Source organism: Populus euphratica, unplaced genomic scaffold, assembly GCF_000495115.2.
Source record: "Populus euphratica unplaced genomic scaffold, PopEup_1.0 scaffold5.1, whole genome shotgun sequence".
NCBI lineage: Eukaryota > Viridiplantae > Streptophyta > Magnoliopsida > Malpighiales > Salicaceae > Populus > Populus euphratica.
This window is the reverse complement of record NW_011499848.1, coordinates 2,767,819-2,785,868: the sequence shown is the minus strand read 5'-3', so window position 1 is coordinate 2,785,868 and position 18,050 is coordinate 2,767,819. Positions and strand designations below refer to the sequence as shown.

The 18,050-nt window shown below is 32.4% G+C and overlaps 1 protein-coding gene and 1 pseudogene across 1 annotated transcript; both read left to right on the top strand.

The window, feature by feature from the left end:
- The first annotated feature begins 7,556 nt into the window (after nucleotides 1–7,556).
- Nucleotides 7,557–9,490, top strand: CTL2 (chitinase-like protein). The gene is made up of 3 exons (XM_011011644.1): nucleotides 7,557–8,027; nucleotides 8,198–8,357; nucleotides 8,800–9,490. The coding sequence occupies exons 1-3, from the start codon at nucleotides 7,649–7,651 to the stop codon at nucleotides 9,212–9,214; spliced, it is 954 nt and encodes a 317-aa protein (XP_011009946.1). The 5' UTR covers nucleotides 7,557–7,648; the 3' UTR covers nucleotides 9,215–9,490.
- Nucleotides 9,491–12,086: 2,596 nt separating this feature from the next.
- Nucleotides 12,087–15,318, top strand: LOC105119229 (acetate/butyrate--CoA ligase AAE7, peroxisomal-like; annotated as a pseudogene).
- Nucleotides 15,319–18,050: the final 2,732 nt, after the last annotated feature.

Here is an 18,050-nt window from a genome sequence, read left to right as displayed (position 1 = left end):
CAAAACATATATAAATATCAAACCAGTCTCAATCAGAAATGTTTTTTATAAAAATTTTTTTTTTTAAATTTCAACCATAAAAGTTATCATACGAAATATGTGTATGTTAATACAAGTTTTTTAAATTTATTTTTAATTGAGAATATATATATATTAGTATATTAAAATCATCAAAAACATTAAAAAAATATTAATTTAATAATTTTTGTGTAAAAATAATAATTTTGAAAACAGAAGCTACAGGACCCCGTTGGAGAAAACGGTAGAGGCCTACTGTTTGGGTAAAGTTATTTTACTGTTTGTCTATTATTGTATTGTTTACAGGTATGGTTTTGATCCTGTACTTTACCTTAAAAATTCTTTTACCTTCAATTGGAGGCAAAGTTGTTATTTTCTATTCAATTAGATTACAATGAACGGCATTTATCTAGCTAGCTCTATAAAGTGTTAATTAAATAGGATGAAGGGGCTGAAATCATCTTTAATTAAAAATAAAGGACTTGATTATTCAATTTAAAATAAAGTACCTTGGAAGAAGTAGAGGGATCTCCTGTCATTTTTCACCGACGTTTTTCTGCCACGTAAAAAACATGCATGAGAACTTGACATCAAGCTGGTCCCGCGACTCATAGTTGTCGGGGCCTTGCCATCCTTTTTTGTATTTTTTTAATAAAACCAACGAGCCCCAGTCCTTTACGTGACAGCGCTACGCTGTGATTTGAAAAAACAATTTAAGAAAAAATATTTAGATTATTGAAAAATAATTTGTATTGATATTAAATTTGCTTCAATTGATGAAACTTGAAGTCTTCGATTTCTTATCTAGTTCAGGTAAGCAATTAAATTATAAAAGTTATTTTTTACGTAACCTAATAAATTTAATAAGTTTAAAAATAATTTAAATAATTAATAAAAAATATAATTTAATTTTTTTTAAATATCACAGTACCTATTTTTTAACACTGAACACCACTACTTAACTTATTAATTTCACAAACCAGATAATAAAATCTATTGAGTTTTAAAATTTTATTTTTAAAATTATTTTTGATTTATTTATATAATAGTAAAAATATATACATGTAAAGTCAAACATAAATTAAATATAAAAATATTTGTTTAAAAAAATATGATAAATTCATAAAAAAATAAACTAAAATAAAAAGTTGTTATTTTTTAAAAAATAACATTGTTCAAGACAACATGAGTTCCTATAATCCAATATAAAAAACTATTAAGAAATATTATTTTTTTTAAATGAGTGTAAGTGTTCGGATTAATTTGTATATATTTTAACTAATCTATTCATTTATATTTCAATAATAATAAAATTTATTTAACTCAAATTAGTAATTTTTAATCAAATAATTAAAGGTATTGAACATGATGTCTGTTTTTTTTTTTAGTATTTTTTTCCTCCTCGTTTGGGAATTTAATATTTTTTAATCATAGTAACCGTCTTTGCTAGCAAAATAATTAATTATATCTATATATGATAATATAACTCGCAATCATACGGTGGGTTGGAGGTACTCTAGACATAGGCAGCAGGAATTCTGAAAAAAAAAAAATGAGGCAGTTTCTGTGTGTGTGTGTGTGTGTGTGTGTGTGTGAGTGTATAGGTGTATGGGGTCTCACGCATTTCTCAATTGTTTCTCCATCTTTCCATGGTTACTTTTATGACGCTGTTCTTAGTCCATTATTATTTATTTTCTATACTGTAAAAGTTGTTTTCGAAATTTAAAAACTAAAACAACAACGATCCTAATTATACAACTCTTACAATATATCTATCCTCGACCTTATTTAACGTTGTCGTTGCTATACTTCACGGCCCATGATTTTTTTTTTTTTTGGATGGCATGTCGAATTAACCAGGGCTGAAGATAGGTTCCAAGATAGACGGTGTTGCTATTGATTGATATTTGACAGCGTGATTTCAGGTTTAAAAAGTGAGGATTTTTGGGAGGGCTTCTCCCGTTACCCTTTTTTTTAAAATGGGAAATTTCATTACGTGGAAACGGCATGTTCCCGTCAATGTCCAGCTCTGGACTCAATTTCATATTTCAGTCGGACCTTCTGCTGGGAAAAAAACCGATTTGAATTTTTCAATCCCACTTGTCTCCATACGAATTTGTCCTAGCGAGGGTTTTATTTTTGTGTTTTAAAAATTATTAATTTTATATATTTTTTTGTGCTAATAACAAGACTAATTTGAAAAAATAAAAAATATTATTTTAATATATTTATAAATAAAAAATACTTAAAAAAATATCTATAACCTAAATTCCATTCACCGTACTTGATTCCTTTTTCCCGGGTTCGATGCATGTATATTCGCAATTTGGATTGAAAATGTGGAGATTTTAGATGTCCCAACGGACGTCAGCCATGAAAAGAGGAGAGACCTAAGGGAAGCTCACGATCCTGTTAATCAACGCGCGGGGCATGGGCCCACGACTCGCTCAAATCAACAAAGGGCGAACATGGTCTGGGCCCTGGGGACCACTAGGCGGTCGTGGACAGTAACTTTTACACTTGACGCTCGCTAGTTTATTGATTTAAAAATGCAAGTGCAGTAGCACACTACATGTCGGCCCTCGGTTTTGACCATGGTTTTCATGTATCACGGCTGCTGCCACCATTCCTGTGGTACAACCAGTGGTGGAAATATTATATAGCGGTAGCAATCGTGTCTCCTATCAAATTTAAAAACTTATAATCTATACATACGTGCAGTATAATTAGTAAAATATTGAAATGGTATTTTGCGTTTTTTAAGGATTTTTTTAAATTCCACCTTTTAACAACTTTATTTATTTAGTTTTTTAATGGAAATTGTATTTAATATTTTTTTTATTTCAGTTGGGTTATATATGAGTTTTATGGATCTAAGTTTCTTTTTTTTTAGGTGTTGACTTTCAATATTAGATGAAGTGAAGCTCTATAATTTTTTAATTTAAAAACTATAGTATTTAAACATATTTTAATGAATATATTCATTTTTATTAAATGATTTATAACTTAGAAAATTTCTATACGTGTGTCCCTTTTCATGGAAATAATTCTAAAGTTTAAATTATGCATCCAGTCATTGTAATTTAAAGAAATATATAATTAAATCCCTCTAGATACAATAATTATTAGTTTGTCCCTCGAATTTCAACTTTGTTATTTTCTTACATCCCCAAGCTGCCTTCATTCCTTGGTCTCTTTCTTCCTTTTTCTTCTTCTCTGAAATATACGCTCACAGCCACCATAAAATTTTACTTACTGGTACATAGACAAATGACAATTTTAAATAAAAGACGATTCCAAATTTGCAAAGCTCCCTGTAGAGTTGTCAAGTTGTTCACAGTTCTTGCTTTGGGTTTCTTTCTTGTATTTCAACCCAGTCAAATAGATATTATACTTACTAAAGATTTATATAATTTTTAATTTTATAGAATTAATTAGGATATATATAGATTGTCTTGAGTATCTACATTAATAATAAAAAAACCACACGTAATTTTAGTTTGATTTGATTGGAGCTAGCATTTGTTTTCTGGTTGATGTTAATATGGTGTTTGTTTGTGATTTATTTATAATAAGTTATATTTAAGAATTTGGCGAGATGTCGTTTTAGAAATAAATTCGTGACTTGTCAACACCAAATTAACAGAAAACTAACGAAGGGACCAAGTTCTTTAACGAAGTATAAAAATACAAGGACCAATTGACAATTTTTAAAACTAAAGTACTAAATAATGTGTATGTTAAAAAACAAGGATACAATTTTAAAAAACATGGATCCATGCCTCCACGAGCATTTAATTACAAAAAAAAAAAAAAACTTGCAACTCGTGAAGATTTCACTACCCCCACTGCAACGATGTAACCAGTATCTTTCCCTCTCAAGGAAAAATCAATTGTCACTGTGTTAGGGTTAGAGTCATCCTTTTCAAATGGTCCATTGGATATTATTTAACTATGAGGGGTGTGGTTTTCTTGCCTTTTAGATACACGGTATAAAAATTATATTATTCTAAATTGAAAAATACTATAAAAGGTTGCACAGAAATGATTTGATTTTTTTTTTATTTTTTAAAGGCAAGGGCTGTATTATTGATCTAATATGACGGAACTATAAGAATATTATTGATCTAATATGGTTTAACAAGATTAAATCCATGTTCACCGGTTTCGTTTGATTTCACTCCGTGAATACTTTCATTAATTTTGGATTTATAATTAATTATTTTTTCAACTATCAATGCTTAGAGTTAATTTCATTATTTTTTTTAATCATGTTTTATCCTCTTTTTTTTCTTCTTTTTTCCCTTTACACAATCCCTCGTTATTGTCTTTAGTCCCTTGTTTATCTCTCTTCTTAATTCACTCCATCAACTCTTTCTTCCTTTCCCTTATCAATTTATTTTTTCAATTATGCTTCATCCTATTTATTTTCCCTTTCCTCTTTTGCATAATCCCATGTTACTGTCTTCAGTCTCTAATCACCTTAGTCCCCTGTTTATCTCTCTTCTTATCTCACTTCATGAATTCTTTTTTTTTTCTTTTTTTTTTAAAATTATCATTATAATAAAATTTAAATAAAATGTAAAAAAAAATAGACTGGACTGAAAATACAATCTTGGAGAATACATAGCAAAATTAAAGGTAAAGAATTAATCATGATAATAGCAACCACTGTCATAATTTCAGGCTTTGTTTGTTTAATGAAAAATAATTTTTAAAAAAACACTTTTCAATTTTTTTATATGTGCTTGCTATTAGAAAAAAATTATTGAAAAATTATTGAAGACAAATACTTTCTTGTAAAAATAAATTGACTTGGTTTTTAGATAAAAAATATTTTTTTATCTTAGATGAAATATACTTTTTAAAAGCTGTAAAAAAATAAAAAATATCATATTATTTATTACTTATATCAAATTTGATCTTTATTATTTTGATTGCTATATTTTTTTTTATTTTATCTTTTGATTTTTATATCAATTTGATTCCTCAGAATGTTATTTATTTAATTTATTATTTTTTTTAATTAATTTTTATTATTTATTTTAAATATTATTTATTTTACTTGAAATAATTTATAAAAATATATTTTTTATTTTTACCCTCCTCGGCCTTTTCATTTTTTATATCTAGTTTGTATTATTTTAATAAATGTTAAAAACATTGTTAATAAGTTATCTTTTGACTTTTTTTTATAGCATAATTATATTCTATTTTTTTATTTTAATAAAATTATTAAATATTTAAAAATAATTCACTTTGTAATTTCTAAAAAAATATTTTTCAAAACATCATTTTCAAAAGTAAGCTGCCTAATATCAAACAAAAGGATCCTTCAACTAATGATAATATCCAAGACCAATCAAATGATACGGTGGCCATGAATTGTCGTGCATACATAGCTCCAAGGGTGGTTGGCACCTTGTCGTGGTCAGGTTGTCCGCACGGGGAAAACAATGACATCCAAAGAGCCGCCTCCTCCTGGTTTCGGTGCTCCACATACCGAGCACTATACAGTGACACGATAACATCGCTAGCGCGGGTGAAGTTTAAAATACCGCTATCGGTCAAGCTCCATTTAATCATTGAGTTTATAAAAAAAAAAAACAAAAAAAAACTGTTAAATCTAGATCCAATGGCATGGTGGTCAATTAGCACCGGAAAATGTCCTGTGATGTTTCTGTTGCTGCCTTTTCATTTTTCTCTGAGATCCGGGCCCTACATATCTGATAAGGCTTTTTTTTTTAAGAGTTTTTAATGCAGAGGTTGTTTAAAATAATATTTTTTATTTTAAAATATATTAAAATAATATAACTATATATTTTTATTTTTTAAAATTTATTTTTCAAATTAACATATCAAAATGATTAAAATATATATAATATAAAATAAAAATTCAATTTTTTTTAAAATTTCAGTTGAAACGCAAGGTCAAATACCACTCAACAAATTAATTTTTTTTTAATATTCTTTATATTATTTATGATCAAGATGACACATGATATTCATTTTTAAAAATATTTTATTAAAAAATATATTAAAATAATATTTTTATTAATTTTTAAAATCTATTTTTTACATAACAAATGAAAACAATTTAAAAATAAAAATAATTTTAAATAAAAATACAAATAAATTTTTTTATAAAACACTGCTTGCCCGGGCCATGTTTCCCAACAGCAACATGACCATATGAACATTTAGTTTAGTGGTATAATTTTGTAACATGAAAAACAGTGTTCTGTGACCGAGCAATAAAAGTCGATCATTTATTTATTTAAAACATTTGAAGATTTCATCCGTTCAATGAAAAATTTATAGTGGCAAGGACCTGTCAATTGTGCAGGCAAGGCTGTTGGAGTTCGACAAGGGCTGTTAATTAACCGATAGCTCGTGAATTTAATTCGTCAAAGATCAAACACCCAATCAGTAAGAACCTGCTGTCAATATGTTCTTTCATCAGCAAATGATGTTTTCCTAACTCTCTGATTAAAAACAGCAGTCAAGGTCCGTACATCTATATTTCTGTTAATTTTTGGTTACCGGTCAGTTATTTTTTAAATAATTTTTTTATTAAAATATATTAAAATATTTTTTTTTATTTTTAAAAAATTATTTTTGATATTACCATATTAAAATAATTTAAAAATATATTAATTTAAAACAAAAAAAATAATTTTTTAAAAAATATTTTCAAAAATATTTTTGAAACACAAAAAACACAAGCTTATTTTTAACATTTACAATTTTAATTAAAACACAAACTTATTTTTAACATTTACAATTTTAATTATTATTTATTCATTTATAAATAAAATTTTATTTTATTTTCTCATGCCCGATTGAAAGTGCTTGTTATATTTTAACAGTGGCACTTTTATCAGGATTTTTAGTAGTTTCATAATACTCCTAGCCTAATTCTTGCATAATTATTAAGTTTATTTTTTGTAGTGCCGTTAATTGATAGGCTGTTCACATCAAAATTAGAAAATCCATGAGAATTAATTAATTTATTCCTGGCACGAGGAATAAAACGAGCACAAAAACAAAGAAAGAAACTTATGAATCGTTACGAGACATTAATTTAATGGCTAAGAACTTATAGAAGTTATAAAAAGATAGAAAAGAGTTTATTTACAAGCTTCACATTGTTATTATGAATCACTGAGCAGTATAGAGTATCATGGGCTTTCTACTTATTTCAATTTGGAGGCCCACAATCTGTATTCTGTTGCAGCCTCAAGTCGAATCCGGGGGTGAAATTTGCAGGTGCAATAAAACCCATCTGAGCCTCAACGAAAACAAAAAAATGAGCTTAGATCGCTATTATCAGCCCAGCCCCAGCTACGAGTCCCACAACGTTCAACATCCCAGCATATCAAGAAAATCTTTGCTTGCAATGGAAGAAGAATAGAATGCAAGCAAAACTCACCAAAACTCTGAAAAACCTCTCTCTCCTAATAAGTTAGACACTCATTTTCCATTCCTTTCATCCCAACAAAGCAATCTCATACCCACTCTTTAAATACACACTCCAATTCTTTACAGAAACCACCAGGAAATTCCTTACACTCCAATTCCAACAAAGCTCACACAAGCTCTTCGACACGTACGTACAGGCATAGCCAAGATGGAGGCCAAATGGTGTTTTCTTGTGACAATGGCGTTGTTAGTGGTAGTAGTAAATGGAGATGAATCATCTCAAGTGAAGACAGTAGTGAAGATAGTGAAGGGAAAGAAGTTGTGCGACAAGGGATGGGAATGCAAAGGCTTGTCTGCTTATTGCTGCAACCAAACCATTTCTGATTTTTTCCAGACCTACCAGTTCGAAAACTTGTTTTCAAAACGCAACACTCCTGTGGCTCATGCTTCGGGATTTTGGGATTACCATTCTTTTATTACTGCAACTGCAGAATACCAGCCTCATGGATTTGGTACCACTGGAGGGAAACTTACGGGGCAGAAGGAAGTTGCTGCTTTCCTTGGGCATGTTGGAAGCAAAACCTCATGTGAGTAAGAGAAAAATCAATACTATATATGTTCACCTTTGAAATTGGTGTTGATCTATTATGATAATATATATTCATATGTATAGTTTTGATCGATGATGCTTCTTCTCTCATTATATATAAAATTTAATTATACATGAACAAGGCTATTATCGGTGATGATTATTCAGGTGGTTATGGAGTGGCCACTGGAGGACCATTGGCATGGGGTTTGTGCTACAACAAGGAAATGAGTCCCAGCAAGACATACTGCGATGATTACTACAAGTACACCTATCCTTGCACTCCGGGGGTTTCCTATCACGGCAGGGGTGCCCTACCTCTTTACTGGTATACATCTTCTCATCTTTGATGATCTATCCATCTCCCCATGCCACACCAATTTCTATTTTTCCCTCCTCGAATTCACTTAACTGATAAATACAAACAGTAAGAAGGCATCAAAGCAATATTCGGAAATTCCAAAACTTATTCTCCATTAACCATCCTCCACGTCCGATATCACTTCCAAGAAAACATTAAAAGACTATATTTTCTTGTAGTATATTTAAAGTAAATTCTCTGGTAAGTAGTATTTCCTAAGAATAGTAGGTCCCACCTACCTACCTAGCTACCTTGAAGCAGAAAGTTTGTACAATCAATCTTTGAGTGTACAACATGTAATCTTCAGATTTTGGATGGCGTATGCCTACCATGACAGTGTTTAATTAACCTGGTCTTCTCACAATCTCAAGCATTCGTTTATTTTTGTATCTGGTGCTTCCATTTACAGGAACTACAACTATGGAAAAACTGGGGAAGCCCTGAAGATTGATTTGTTGAACCATCCAGAGTACATCGAAAACAATGCTACACTAGCTTTCCAGGCTGCTATTTGGAAGTGGATGACACCAGAAAAGAAGCATCTCCCTTCAGCGCACGATGTATTTGTTGGCAAATGGAAACCTACCAAGAATGACACTTTGGCCAAGAGGGTACCTGGATTTGGCACCACCATGAATGTCCTGTATGGGGATCAAGTTTGCGGCAAAGGCGATGATGAGTCAATGAACAACATTGTCTCTCATTACCTATATTATCTCGATCTAATGGGTGTTGGCAGAGAGGAAGCCGGGTCTCATGAAGTGCTTAGCTGTGCTGAGCAGCTTCCTTTCAACCAAGCCTCTGCCTCTGCATCATCTTCTTGAACTTCGTTGAAGTATCCTGTCCATTCTCGAACTGTTCTTCTACATATGAAGGGAAGACTTTAATAAGGAACAAGCAGATGTGGTTCCGAGGGTGTAAGCAAATACTGAGAGGAAGAAAGAATTTATTCAACTTTTGATTTTTATGTGAAACTCTATAATACCATGGACAAATTATGTAGAGAGTGTATATTGGGTCACTTCTGTGTATTTTTTTGGGATTCATCACCTGTATTATGTTTTTGAATTGCATTCATCTACTGTGGTCTTGGTTATCAATGGGCTATGGCTCTTGGATTATTATTTTTTTATGGTAGGTAATTGGGTTGATATTCTCAATATTTTGATGTGTTTTAGCGCTGTCCTTGATTTGGATTTTCTGTAGGTTTTTTAAGTACGCAAGAGAACCCGAACTTGATTATCAATAGGTTTTCCATCATTATTATGCTTTTCTTCCTTATTCTAATTAGTGCCAATTTATTTCACTGGAGAGAATATAGAGCGATTCTACTCTTTAAATTAATCATAATTTTTAATTTTTTAAAATTAATTTTTAATATCAACACATTAAAATAATAATAAAATTTAAATTTTTCAATTTTTCTTAAAGAAAAAATAGATGGACTCGTAGTCGTTGGGTGTGTCCCCGCATGGACTGATGCCATTGCAGCAGAGCTTTGGACCGTCGAGAAAGAATTGGACTCGGCCTGGCATCTAGGATGGAGAGCAGTACTGTTGGAAATTGATTTTAAGCATGTGATTGGTAATAGGATACAGGTGATTTTAGATTGGAAAAACAAAGTTTTTTTAAACTGTTTTTAATATTAACCCATCAAAATTATTAAAGGTTAAATATTTAAATAATTATTTCAATATATATTTTGAAAAATATTAAAATAACTTAAACTTTGTAGCCAAAGTACCGTGTAATGGGCATTAATGGTGGATTTACATTTTTGCTCTTTAAAAAAACAATTGAATTGACATATAAGGGTATATTTGTATTTTTACATGGTTAATTTGTTATTTTAGAATTGCTAAGGGGCATCTTTTTCCTTTCTTATTTTTTTGCACAGTAGGTTTACTTTAATACCCTTGAAACTCTTGTTTTTTCACTTTTTTAAAATACAATATAATATATCACCCTAACATTAAAAAATTCCCTAAGCATGTTTGTAAGAGTTGATTTGTTATTTAATAATGGTTTTTTCACAATAACTAATTAGTCACTGGAGTAATTTTATATTTTGATACATAAAAAAAATAATGATAGGTGCATAACAAGTATTATCTAATTTTTTTATTTTTAGATAACATGTGTAATTGACTCTAATAATAAAAAGATTTATTTTATAGTGTGATTTGATATGTCTTGATGTTTCTTTTCTACCTGGACAATATATGCATGATGATTTTGTTTGAGTTTGTATTAGTTTGATTTTATCCTTTTCCCTTCATTGCTCTTTCTTCTATCTCAATTTGCATGTTGTCTTGAAAAAAATATTGTAAATTTTTAATTTCTTTTCTCATCATATTTAATCTTTATTATTTGAATTGTAATTGTTTTGTTTAAAAAATCACTTTAAATTGAAAAAAACTTTAAATTTTATTCTCTTTAAATTTCTCATCTCTTAAATTTAGTCATTATTTTTTTCATTGTTAATTTTTTGTATGATTAAGAATTTTATTTAGTATTTTGTGATTTCATCTTTCAATAATTTTTATATAATTAATTTGAAACATGAACCTGATAATAAAATCAGGTTAAGAGATTTCTAGGCTGATTATGCCGACTCATTAAAATAAATTTAATATTAATATAAAAATATTCCTCATAATCTAAATATTTTTTTGAAGTAATTTTTTTTAATTCCCTCCGCAACATGGCTCTACCTGTAAACTAGTAATTGTCAATAGTTTTTGATATTTGAGTGGCAAATGTCGTGGCTGATAAAGATTAGAAAATGAGGGTTGTGTGGTAAATTGAACTTGAAAACGTGTTTGATGAGTTTGCTATTTGTCATGTTGGCAAAACATGTGGAGAGCTGCTATGGACTTGCTTAAGACATCACTAGAAAGCAAAGCTAAGGAAATACCAGCTTAATTACACTCGAGAAGAAAGTCAACAAATCAAGTCTGGGCCGTGTAAAGTAAAAAAGAAACGAGTTTTCTCTAGTTTTGCCCTTTTGGTGCTGGAAATGTTCACTCGATCGTCTTCAGTGCGGATAAACGGATATCATGATTCCATGATACTGCATTTTGGCAGTTGGTAATTACATGAAGACAGTGTCCCTTGTCAGGTTGTTGGTAGAGATTTGATGTGAAAACGTTGCTGGTTCTCAAATGTTGAGCCTTTTCCATTTAATCATGTTTTCAGTGATTTTAACAGGCCTTAATTTTTTCACAACCGTGTGAGTCCTGCATTTGCCCCTGTTGTCCTCTTGCGTTTTCTGCTAAGATTACGTAATCTCATCCTTTGTTGCCCTGCTTGATTTTATTTTTCTTCGTTTCACATGAGCATTCAAAGTAAAACCTGTTTATACCCTTCCCCCTGTCTGAACCGTGTGACAACCTGTTCAGTACAGATTACCAGGCAATAAAGCTATGCCTTGGAACGTGTGGAGGACACCATACCAACTTAAACCATTCAACTCTGTAATTTTTATCCCTTGATGATTCCCCCATGCTTTCTATAAATGAACTTCTCTGTAGGAGCGATTTTCCATTGAATGCAGTCACTTTCTGCACAAGGATTGAACTTTGAATTCTGATTATCATACTACTTTTCACAGAAAAACTTTCTTTTATTTTCTCTGAAATGTATTATAATAATGAGTACTTCTATAGCTCGTTGTTTATGTCGTGCCTGTGCGTAATGTGTCTTGCATGCTTGAAATTTGAAAATCATTATCGTGCTGATGGTGTTTGTTTATGTATGCTATGCGCTGGATCTGTAAATAACAGAGAGTATCTGATACTATTTAATTTTCATCCTTTGCTGGATTTAATTTTATGTTGTCTTCGAGCTTGTTGGCAGCTGAATAGTATCTTCATGGTCTAACCTGGCAGGTGGCTGTAATTGCACCTAATGCCCCTGCATTATACGAAACATATTTTGGAGTTCCGATGGCAGGAGCTGTTGTAAAATGCGTTAATATACGTTTAAATGCTGAAACTGTTGTTTTCCTTCTGGGTCATTCAAAATCTGAAGTTGTAATGGGGGACCAAGAGTTTTTTACTCTGGTCGAGGAAGCATTAAAAATCTGGGCAGGACATGTAAATAATTTTAAACCTCCACTATTGGCTGTCATAGATGATAAAAGCTGTGATCCAAAGTCTCTAACGTTTGCTTTAGGCAGAGGAGCCATAGAATATGAGAATTTCCACGAAATTGGTGACCCCAGAGGACGAGTGGCAGAGCATTGCTTTGGGTTATACTTAACAGCCAGCCCCAAAGGAGTGTTACTGAACCACCTTGGAGCATATCCCATGTCCTTGAGTAATCCTATTATTTGGAGGACGAATGAATGGGCTGTATATCTGTGGACTCTACCGAAGTTCCATTGCAATGGTTGGTGTTTTACTTGGACACTTGCTGCCATTTGCAGGACAAGTATATGTCCTTGACAGGAAATTTTGTGCACTCAGTAATCCTGTTTTTCTTTGCTTGAGTACATGAAGGGAGATTTTCTGAGGTTGTTGTACAACCACTTGCACATGCGTGCTGATCTTGACTTAAAAATAGCTAATTTCATTTACTTGGATGGCCTATTGTGTGTAGTCAAGTGTTTATACATAGATAAACCCAAAGTGTTGGTTTTGTCGGTTCTGTTTAGGTCCGGTTCTCTAGTTAAAATTCGGCAATAATTTAACAGGGAGTTGAGAGCTATATTTGGAAAAGAAGTCAGCTTGCAGGTCTTGGATAATATGAGGTCCTGATTTTTCCAGTGTACCTTTGTAAATTAGACTTGTTTACAGGATTCTCCTGCAGTATTCTGCCCTGAACAGTGCCTTCGTAGATTAGACTTATTTTACAAATTCCTCGTGCAGTATTTTATACTGATTAGTGCCGTTGTAGATTGACTTATTTGCAGAATTCTTGTGCAATCTGCACTGAACAATCATTATGGATAATACAAAATGATCGCTTGTTTTCTACAGGTAACAGCGAAGGCAGTCTTTTCAGCCATAGCAAATGCTGGTGTCAGTCGCTTCCGTGCTGCACCTGTGATACTTACACCATAATCAATGCTTCCAAGGAGGAGACCACCCTTCCTCTGCCCCGTTTGGTGCATGTAATGACAGTTGGCGCTTCCCCTCCCCCTCCCTCTTCTGCACCCTTTGCCATGTCAGAAAAAGATCATGAAACCCGTCCCCGCAGATGGAAAAACAATGGGAGAAATTGTGATGAGAGGCAATTTAGTGATGAAGGGCTTCTTAAAGAACCAGAAGCCACCAAGGAAGCTTTTGCGGATGGATGGTTTCATTCCGGGGATCTTGGAGCAAAGAACCCCGATGGATATGTAGAAATTAAGGACAGATCAAAAGACATCATCATCTATGGAGGTGAGAACATATGAAGCTTGGAGGTGGAAAATGTATTGTATCGGTGGTGGCTCGGCCAGATGAGAGCTGGGGCGAGTCACCTTGCGCAGATGCCTGCTTACTGTGTTTCAAAATCTCGTGTTTGGACCCCTGCCAAAAACAGCGACAGGGAAGATTCATAAGCATCTCCTCAGGGCCAAGGCAAAAGAGATGGGACGTATCAAGGCGAGCAAGTTATAGCTGTTGAAAAGTCTACTGGAAATAAATTCTTCTATTGTCTCTCCCCTTTTGTTAAATGCACACACCCATCTTTGAGAGGCTTGAGCCTTTAATGTTTAATGACTATTTTTACAATATAAGATTTAAATCGAGGATCCCTGGGGCCTGGGGGATTCAAAGTCCGCAAACTTGCATATAGAACAGATGGAATGCTTCCACTTCAAAGAATTTTTCCAAAGCAGAAGTGATGTTATATTTTTTAGAATATTACATTTTTGCTTGTGGACTCTGTTTCTGTCCAGCGACTATGTGGAGCCTTTATGCTCCAATCGCCATGAAATGTTTTCAATCCATACGTGGCCCAGAAGAGTAATGTTATTCAAGTCAAGGGAAATATCCATTCCAAGTAGTGTTGGCATAGCGAAGGTGGAGTACTCAATTTAATTCAAATAACCATAACAACAATTCAAAAACCCTTAACAACCATGGAATTCTACAGTTGACAGTTGATCTGATTTGATAGAAGAAGTCGATATTAATTGAGAAATCCTTTCCTTCGGGAAGTGAAAAGGTGTTCCTCTGCCCAAAATGCGATGCAGGTCGAAGGCCCATAAAGGCTAGGATGATAGATGTGGATAGATTAAGGCCCAGAATGCGACGAGTGCTCTCGAGGTGTTAACGTTCTTCAACCTACGCAGGAGGGCGGGCAATCCATCAATATTCCAGGTCATGAAGGTCCACTAGTTAAGTCGAGTCACAGATGGTGCCATAAATAGTTTGGATTAAGACGGGCATAGATAGAAGTTTACGTGTAAGCTTGTTTAAGTAATATGAATTTGTGAAGACAAGAAAACAGAACAGATAAGGTGAGGAGAGCTAGGAATTGGTTGGCTGGAGAGGTTGCAATAAGTATAACAACGTCAGTGATGGTGTTTGCAGGGCAAGGGATAAGAATGTTATATCCAATCAACATCTCCATCCATGCAAAACTGTTTCAAGTCTCTAAAGCAGCCTTATCATCCAGAGATGTTGGTCTCATATCCTATCTTATTATTTTTTTCCTTCTCTTTCTGTGTTTGCCAGATAGATCATTCTTTCATTCTCATCCCCTCCAAGTTGCAAGTGGACGTGGGTCCATATTATGGATGATCCAGTTAGGCCGATCCGGGCCGGTCGCCGGTCCCATCTCCAGCCAAGCACCTCCCCTTTTTCTTATTTTTGCATATTGATTGAAGTTTCTGTTGTCAAGCTAAGAATCCGTGAAAGTCTTATCTTAGAAATGGCAGGTGTTGAATCCCAATACATAATAAGGAAATTTACATCCTTTTAGCCGTAGAAAAAATTTCCTAGTCTCTCAATATTTAATTATCATTGGTTTAGTATCCATATCCATTTATATATAGTACGATGAAAAGACAGACACCAATATTATCCATCCTTTGTAAAAATTCAACGAGTTAAAGGAAAAATAAGACCCGATTTCGTTATTAATTATTGTCTTAATTTATTTTTAAAGTGATTATTTTAATACGTATATATAGATTTGCACTCAATGCAAATGCTATTTATAAAAAATTTAAAAGATAGTAAATCTCTATATTACAACCCACTTAAATTTAGTAAATCTCGAATAGAGATGTTGATCTAGAGGTTTACTTCCAAAATAATCACGTCTCATAGAAAAAAACCCCACTATTCTATTTAGAAAATAATATAAAATTAAATATCACTATAACTTTACCTAATTAAGCTTGACTGGCTAAAATTTAATTATTTAATTTAATAGGTTGAATTCAAAGATCATGAATCTTCTCATTTCATGACATGATAAGGTCGTGTTTTTCATTGAATTGGATTTAATTAATGTTAATGTGTAAGAGCATCGCCCAAGAGGCTGGGGCACCCCTAATAGTAAATAAAAATAAAAATTAGTAGTATAATTACTTGCATATATATATATATATATATATATATGATATGATATGATATGATATTCATATATAGAAAAACTAAGAAACGTAGAAATGAAAGGCAGGTACTGGCATGGAAAATCAGGAGTTGGCAGGTAATTTGCCGTACTTCAAATAATGGAGTGCGGTATTGAAGTAAGAACACGGAAATCATACAAAAAAAAAAAAAAGAATAAAAAAGGGTAAGGCCGTGGAGAACCCTTGGAAGTATGCTGACATCGACTCCATAATATCGTTTCAGTTCAAACATCAAGATCAACAAAAACGAAAAACAAGATAAAACGAAAGAAGAAAAAAGCTCACAAATTGAAGTCCCAGAAGCCCACTCGAAAGTGTGATAAATATTACGCGCGTTGATGGGTTTAGCACTCAATATACAGACAGACAAATTAGGTGATGGTGGATCAGCTAGCTAGCTGGGTGCATTTCTTTGGCAAATCCCTCAAGGTCTGTATAAGAGTTTGTTACTCAACTCTCCAAAACCTAGTTTTTTGTAGAGGATAATACTTGATGTAACATGATGGGCAAGCATTCATTCTACATACCAGATTTCTCTCTCTCTCTTTTTTTTTGTTTTTTCCTTCATAACTTTTATGTTCTGTTTTCTTTTGTTGCACGCCAGGGGAGTGTTTGAATTAATTACTGATCAAACTCCAAGCTCACTAGAAAGATAAGCTTGGTTCAGATCTTACTGTTATTAGTGTGAAATTAAGACGAAGGACGACCTTCCCTAAATGGGGTGTGATCAAAACTCATGCTTAAAGTAGTTGAAACAGAGGGGCCATTAAAATGCATGATTTCTTACCTTTTGGAATCTGGGTTTGCTCAAAGTCCTCCTGATTTAACTACTATCTATCCATGATACATTGCCCCCTCCATTTTGCTATGTATACACAGACTTTCTGCACTCCTCTTTTTGTTTAATAATTGTGCCTTCCAGATATTCGTTTAGAAAGCTAGCTGGAAGCAAGCGGATATATGGTCTCTCTCTATTCTCTTTTTCTCAAATAATCGGGCCAATCCACGTCGGTTTTTGGCTTTTAAAAAGTCATGTCGAGACATGTTCTCCATGTAAAAATTAAGCTTATTTCTTCCTTTACTCCTCATAGTGTCAAATGAATTTAACATTTCATAGAGGCGTGGCATATTTAATATCAAAACAGCACCCAGGCAAACCTGAACAATGCATCTAATTAATTAATCTCTCTAAATATATAATTCATTGTACGAGGATGGATTCCACAATGAATTTTTATTTGGACAACATAACGTCAGTATACAGACACGACTAAACTCGTGGAATCTTATCGCCACCCGTTATTGTCTTGTGTGGAAGGCAATCGTGAAGCCCGAAATAAAAATTCCAATTCAAAGACAGAACTATTTAGCTTCCTGCATGTCTTCCTCCTCAAAAAAGTGTTTTTTTTTTTTTATAAAAAAAGTAATCCATATATTAATTACGTGTTTACGTAGCTGATAATGAGATATTGAATATATTGATGAATCCACCAATCATTCGAGCCATGGTTATCGCGTAACACAAGAAATTGCAGTTAGTTATAAGATGTCGTTATTACAATTATTAGGAAGGTTGCCTTTATTTGGTGCTCTATTTTTCTCTTATCCTATAATCTGGTGGTTGAACCATGCCAAATTTAAAGGAATAATTAACTTAAGAATGGATTATAGAGCTTAATTCAATTGGGATATGATTAGCTAACTTATTATTCTCTATGCACATGCTTCTGGTCCAGGGAATCACAAAATGCAAGGAAAAATAATAAAAACAGCATATTTTAGTCCCTATAGAATGAACAATATTCATTTGGATCCTTATAGTTTTAAGATTTTCAATACTGATGATATAATTTTCAAAAGTTTCAACATGTTCCCTTTACCACATGTGGTAGCTAAAAGAATTCTAGTTTTTTTCTAGCATATTATTATTATTATTATTATTTACTTCTCCCCACAAAAAAAGAGATCACATAAATGCACAATATCGTTCCACAAAAATCCTTTAAAAATTAAAAAAATCTCAACATAAAATTAATGAATAGTAATAAAGGGGTCTTGACATTAGCCATTCAAAATGAAAGGACACA

What these genes read in the sequence shown, in the direction of transcription:
- CTL2 (XM_011011644.1), top strand. Translation starts at nt 7,649, where the DNA reads ATGGAGGCCAAATGGTGTTTTCTTGTGACAATGGCGTTGTTAGTGGTA. An exon ending in TGTTGGAAGCAAAACCTCAT is followed by an intron (nt 8,028 to 8,197) that starts GTGAGTAAGAGA and finishes ATGATTATTCAG; the next exon opens with GTGGTTATGGAGTGGCCACT. An exon ending in GGTGCCCTACCTCTTTACTG is followed by an intron (nt 8,358 to 8,799) that starts GTATACATCTTC and finishes TTCCATTTACAG; the next exon opens with GAACTACAACTATGGAAAAA.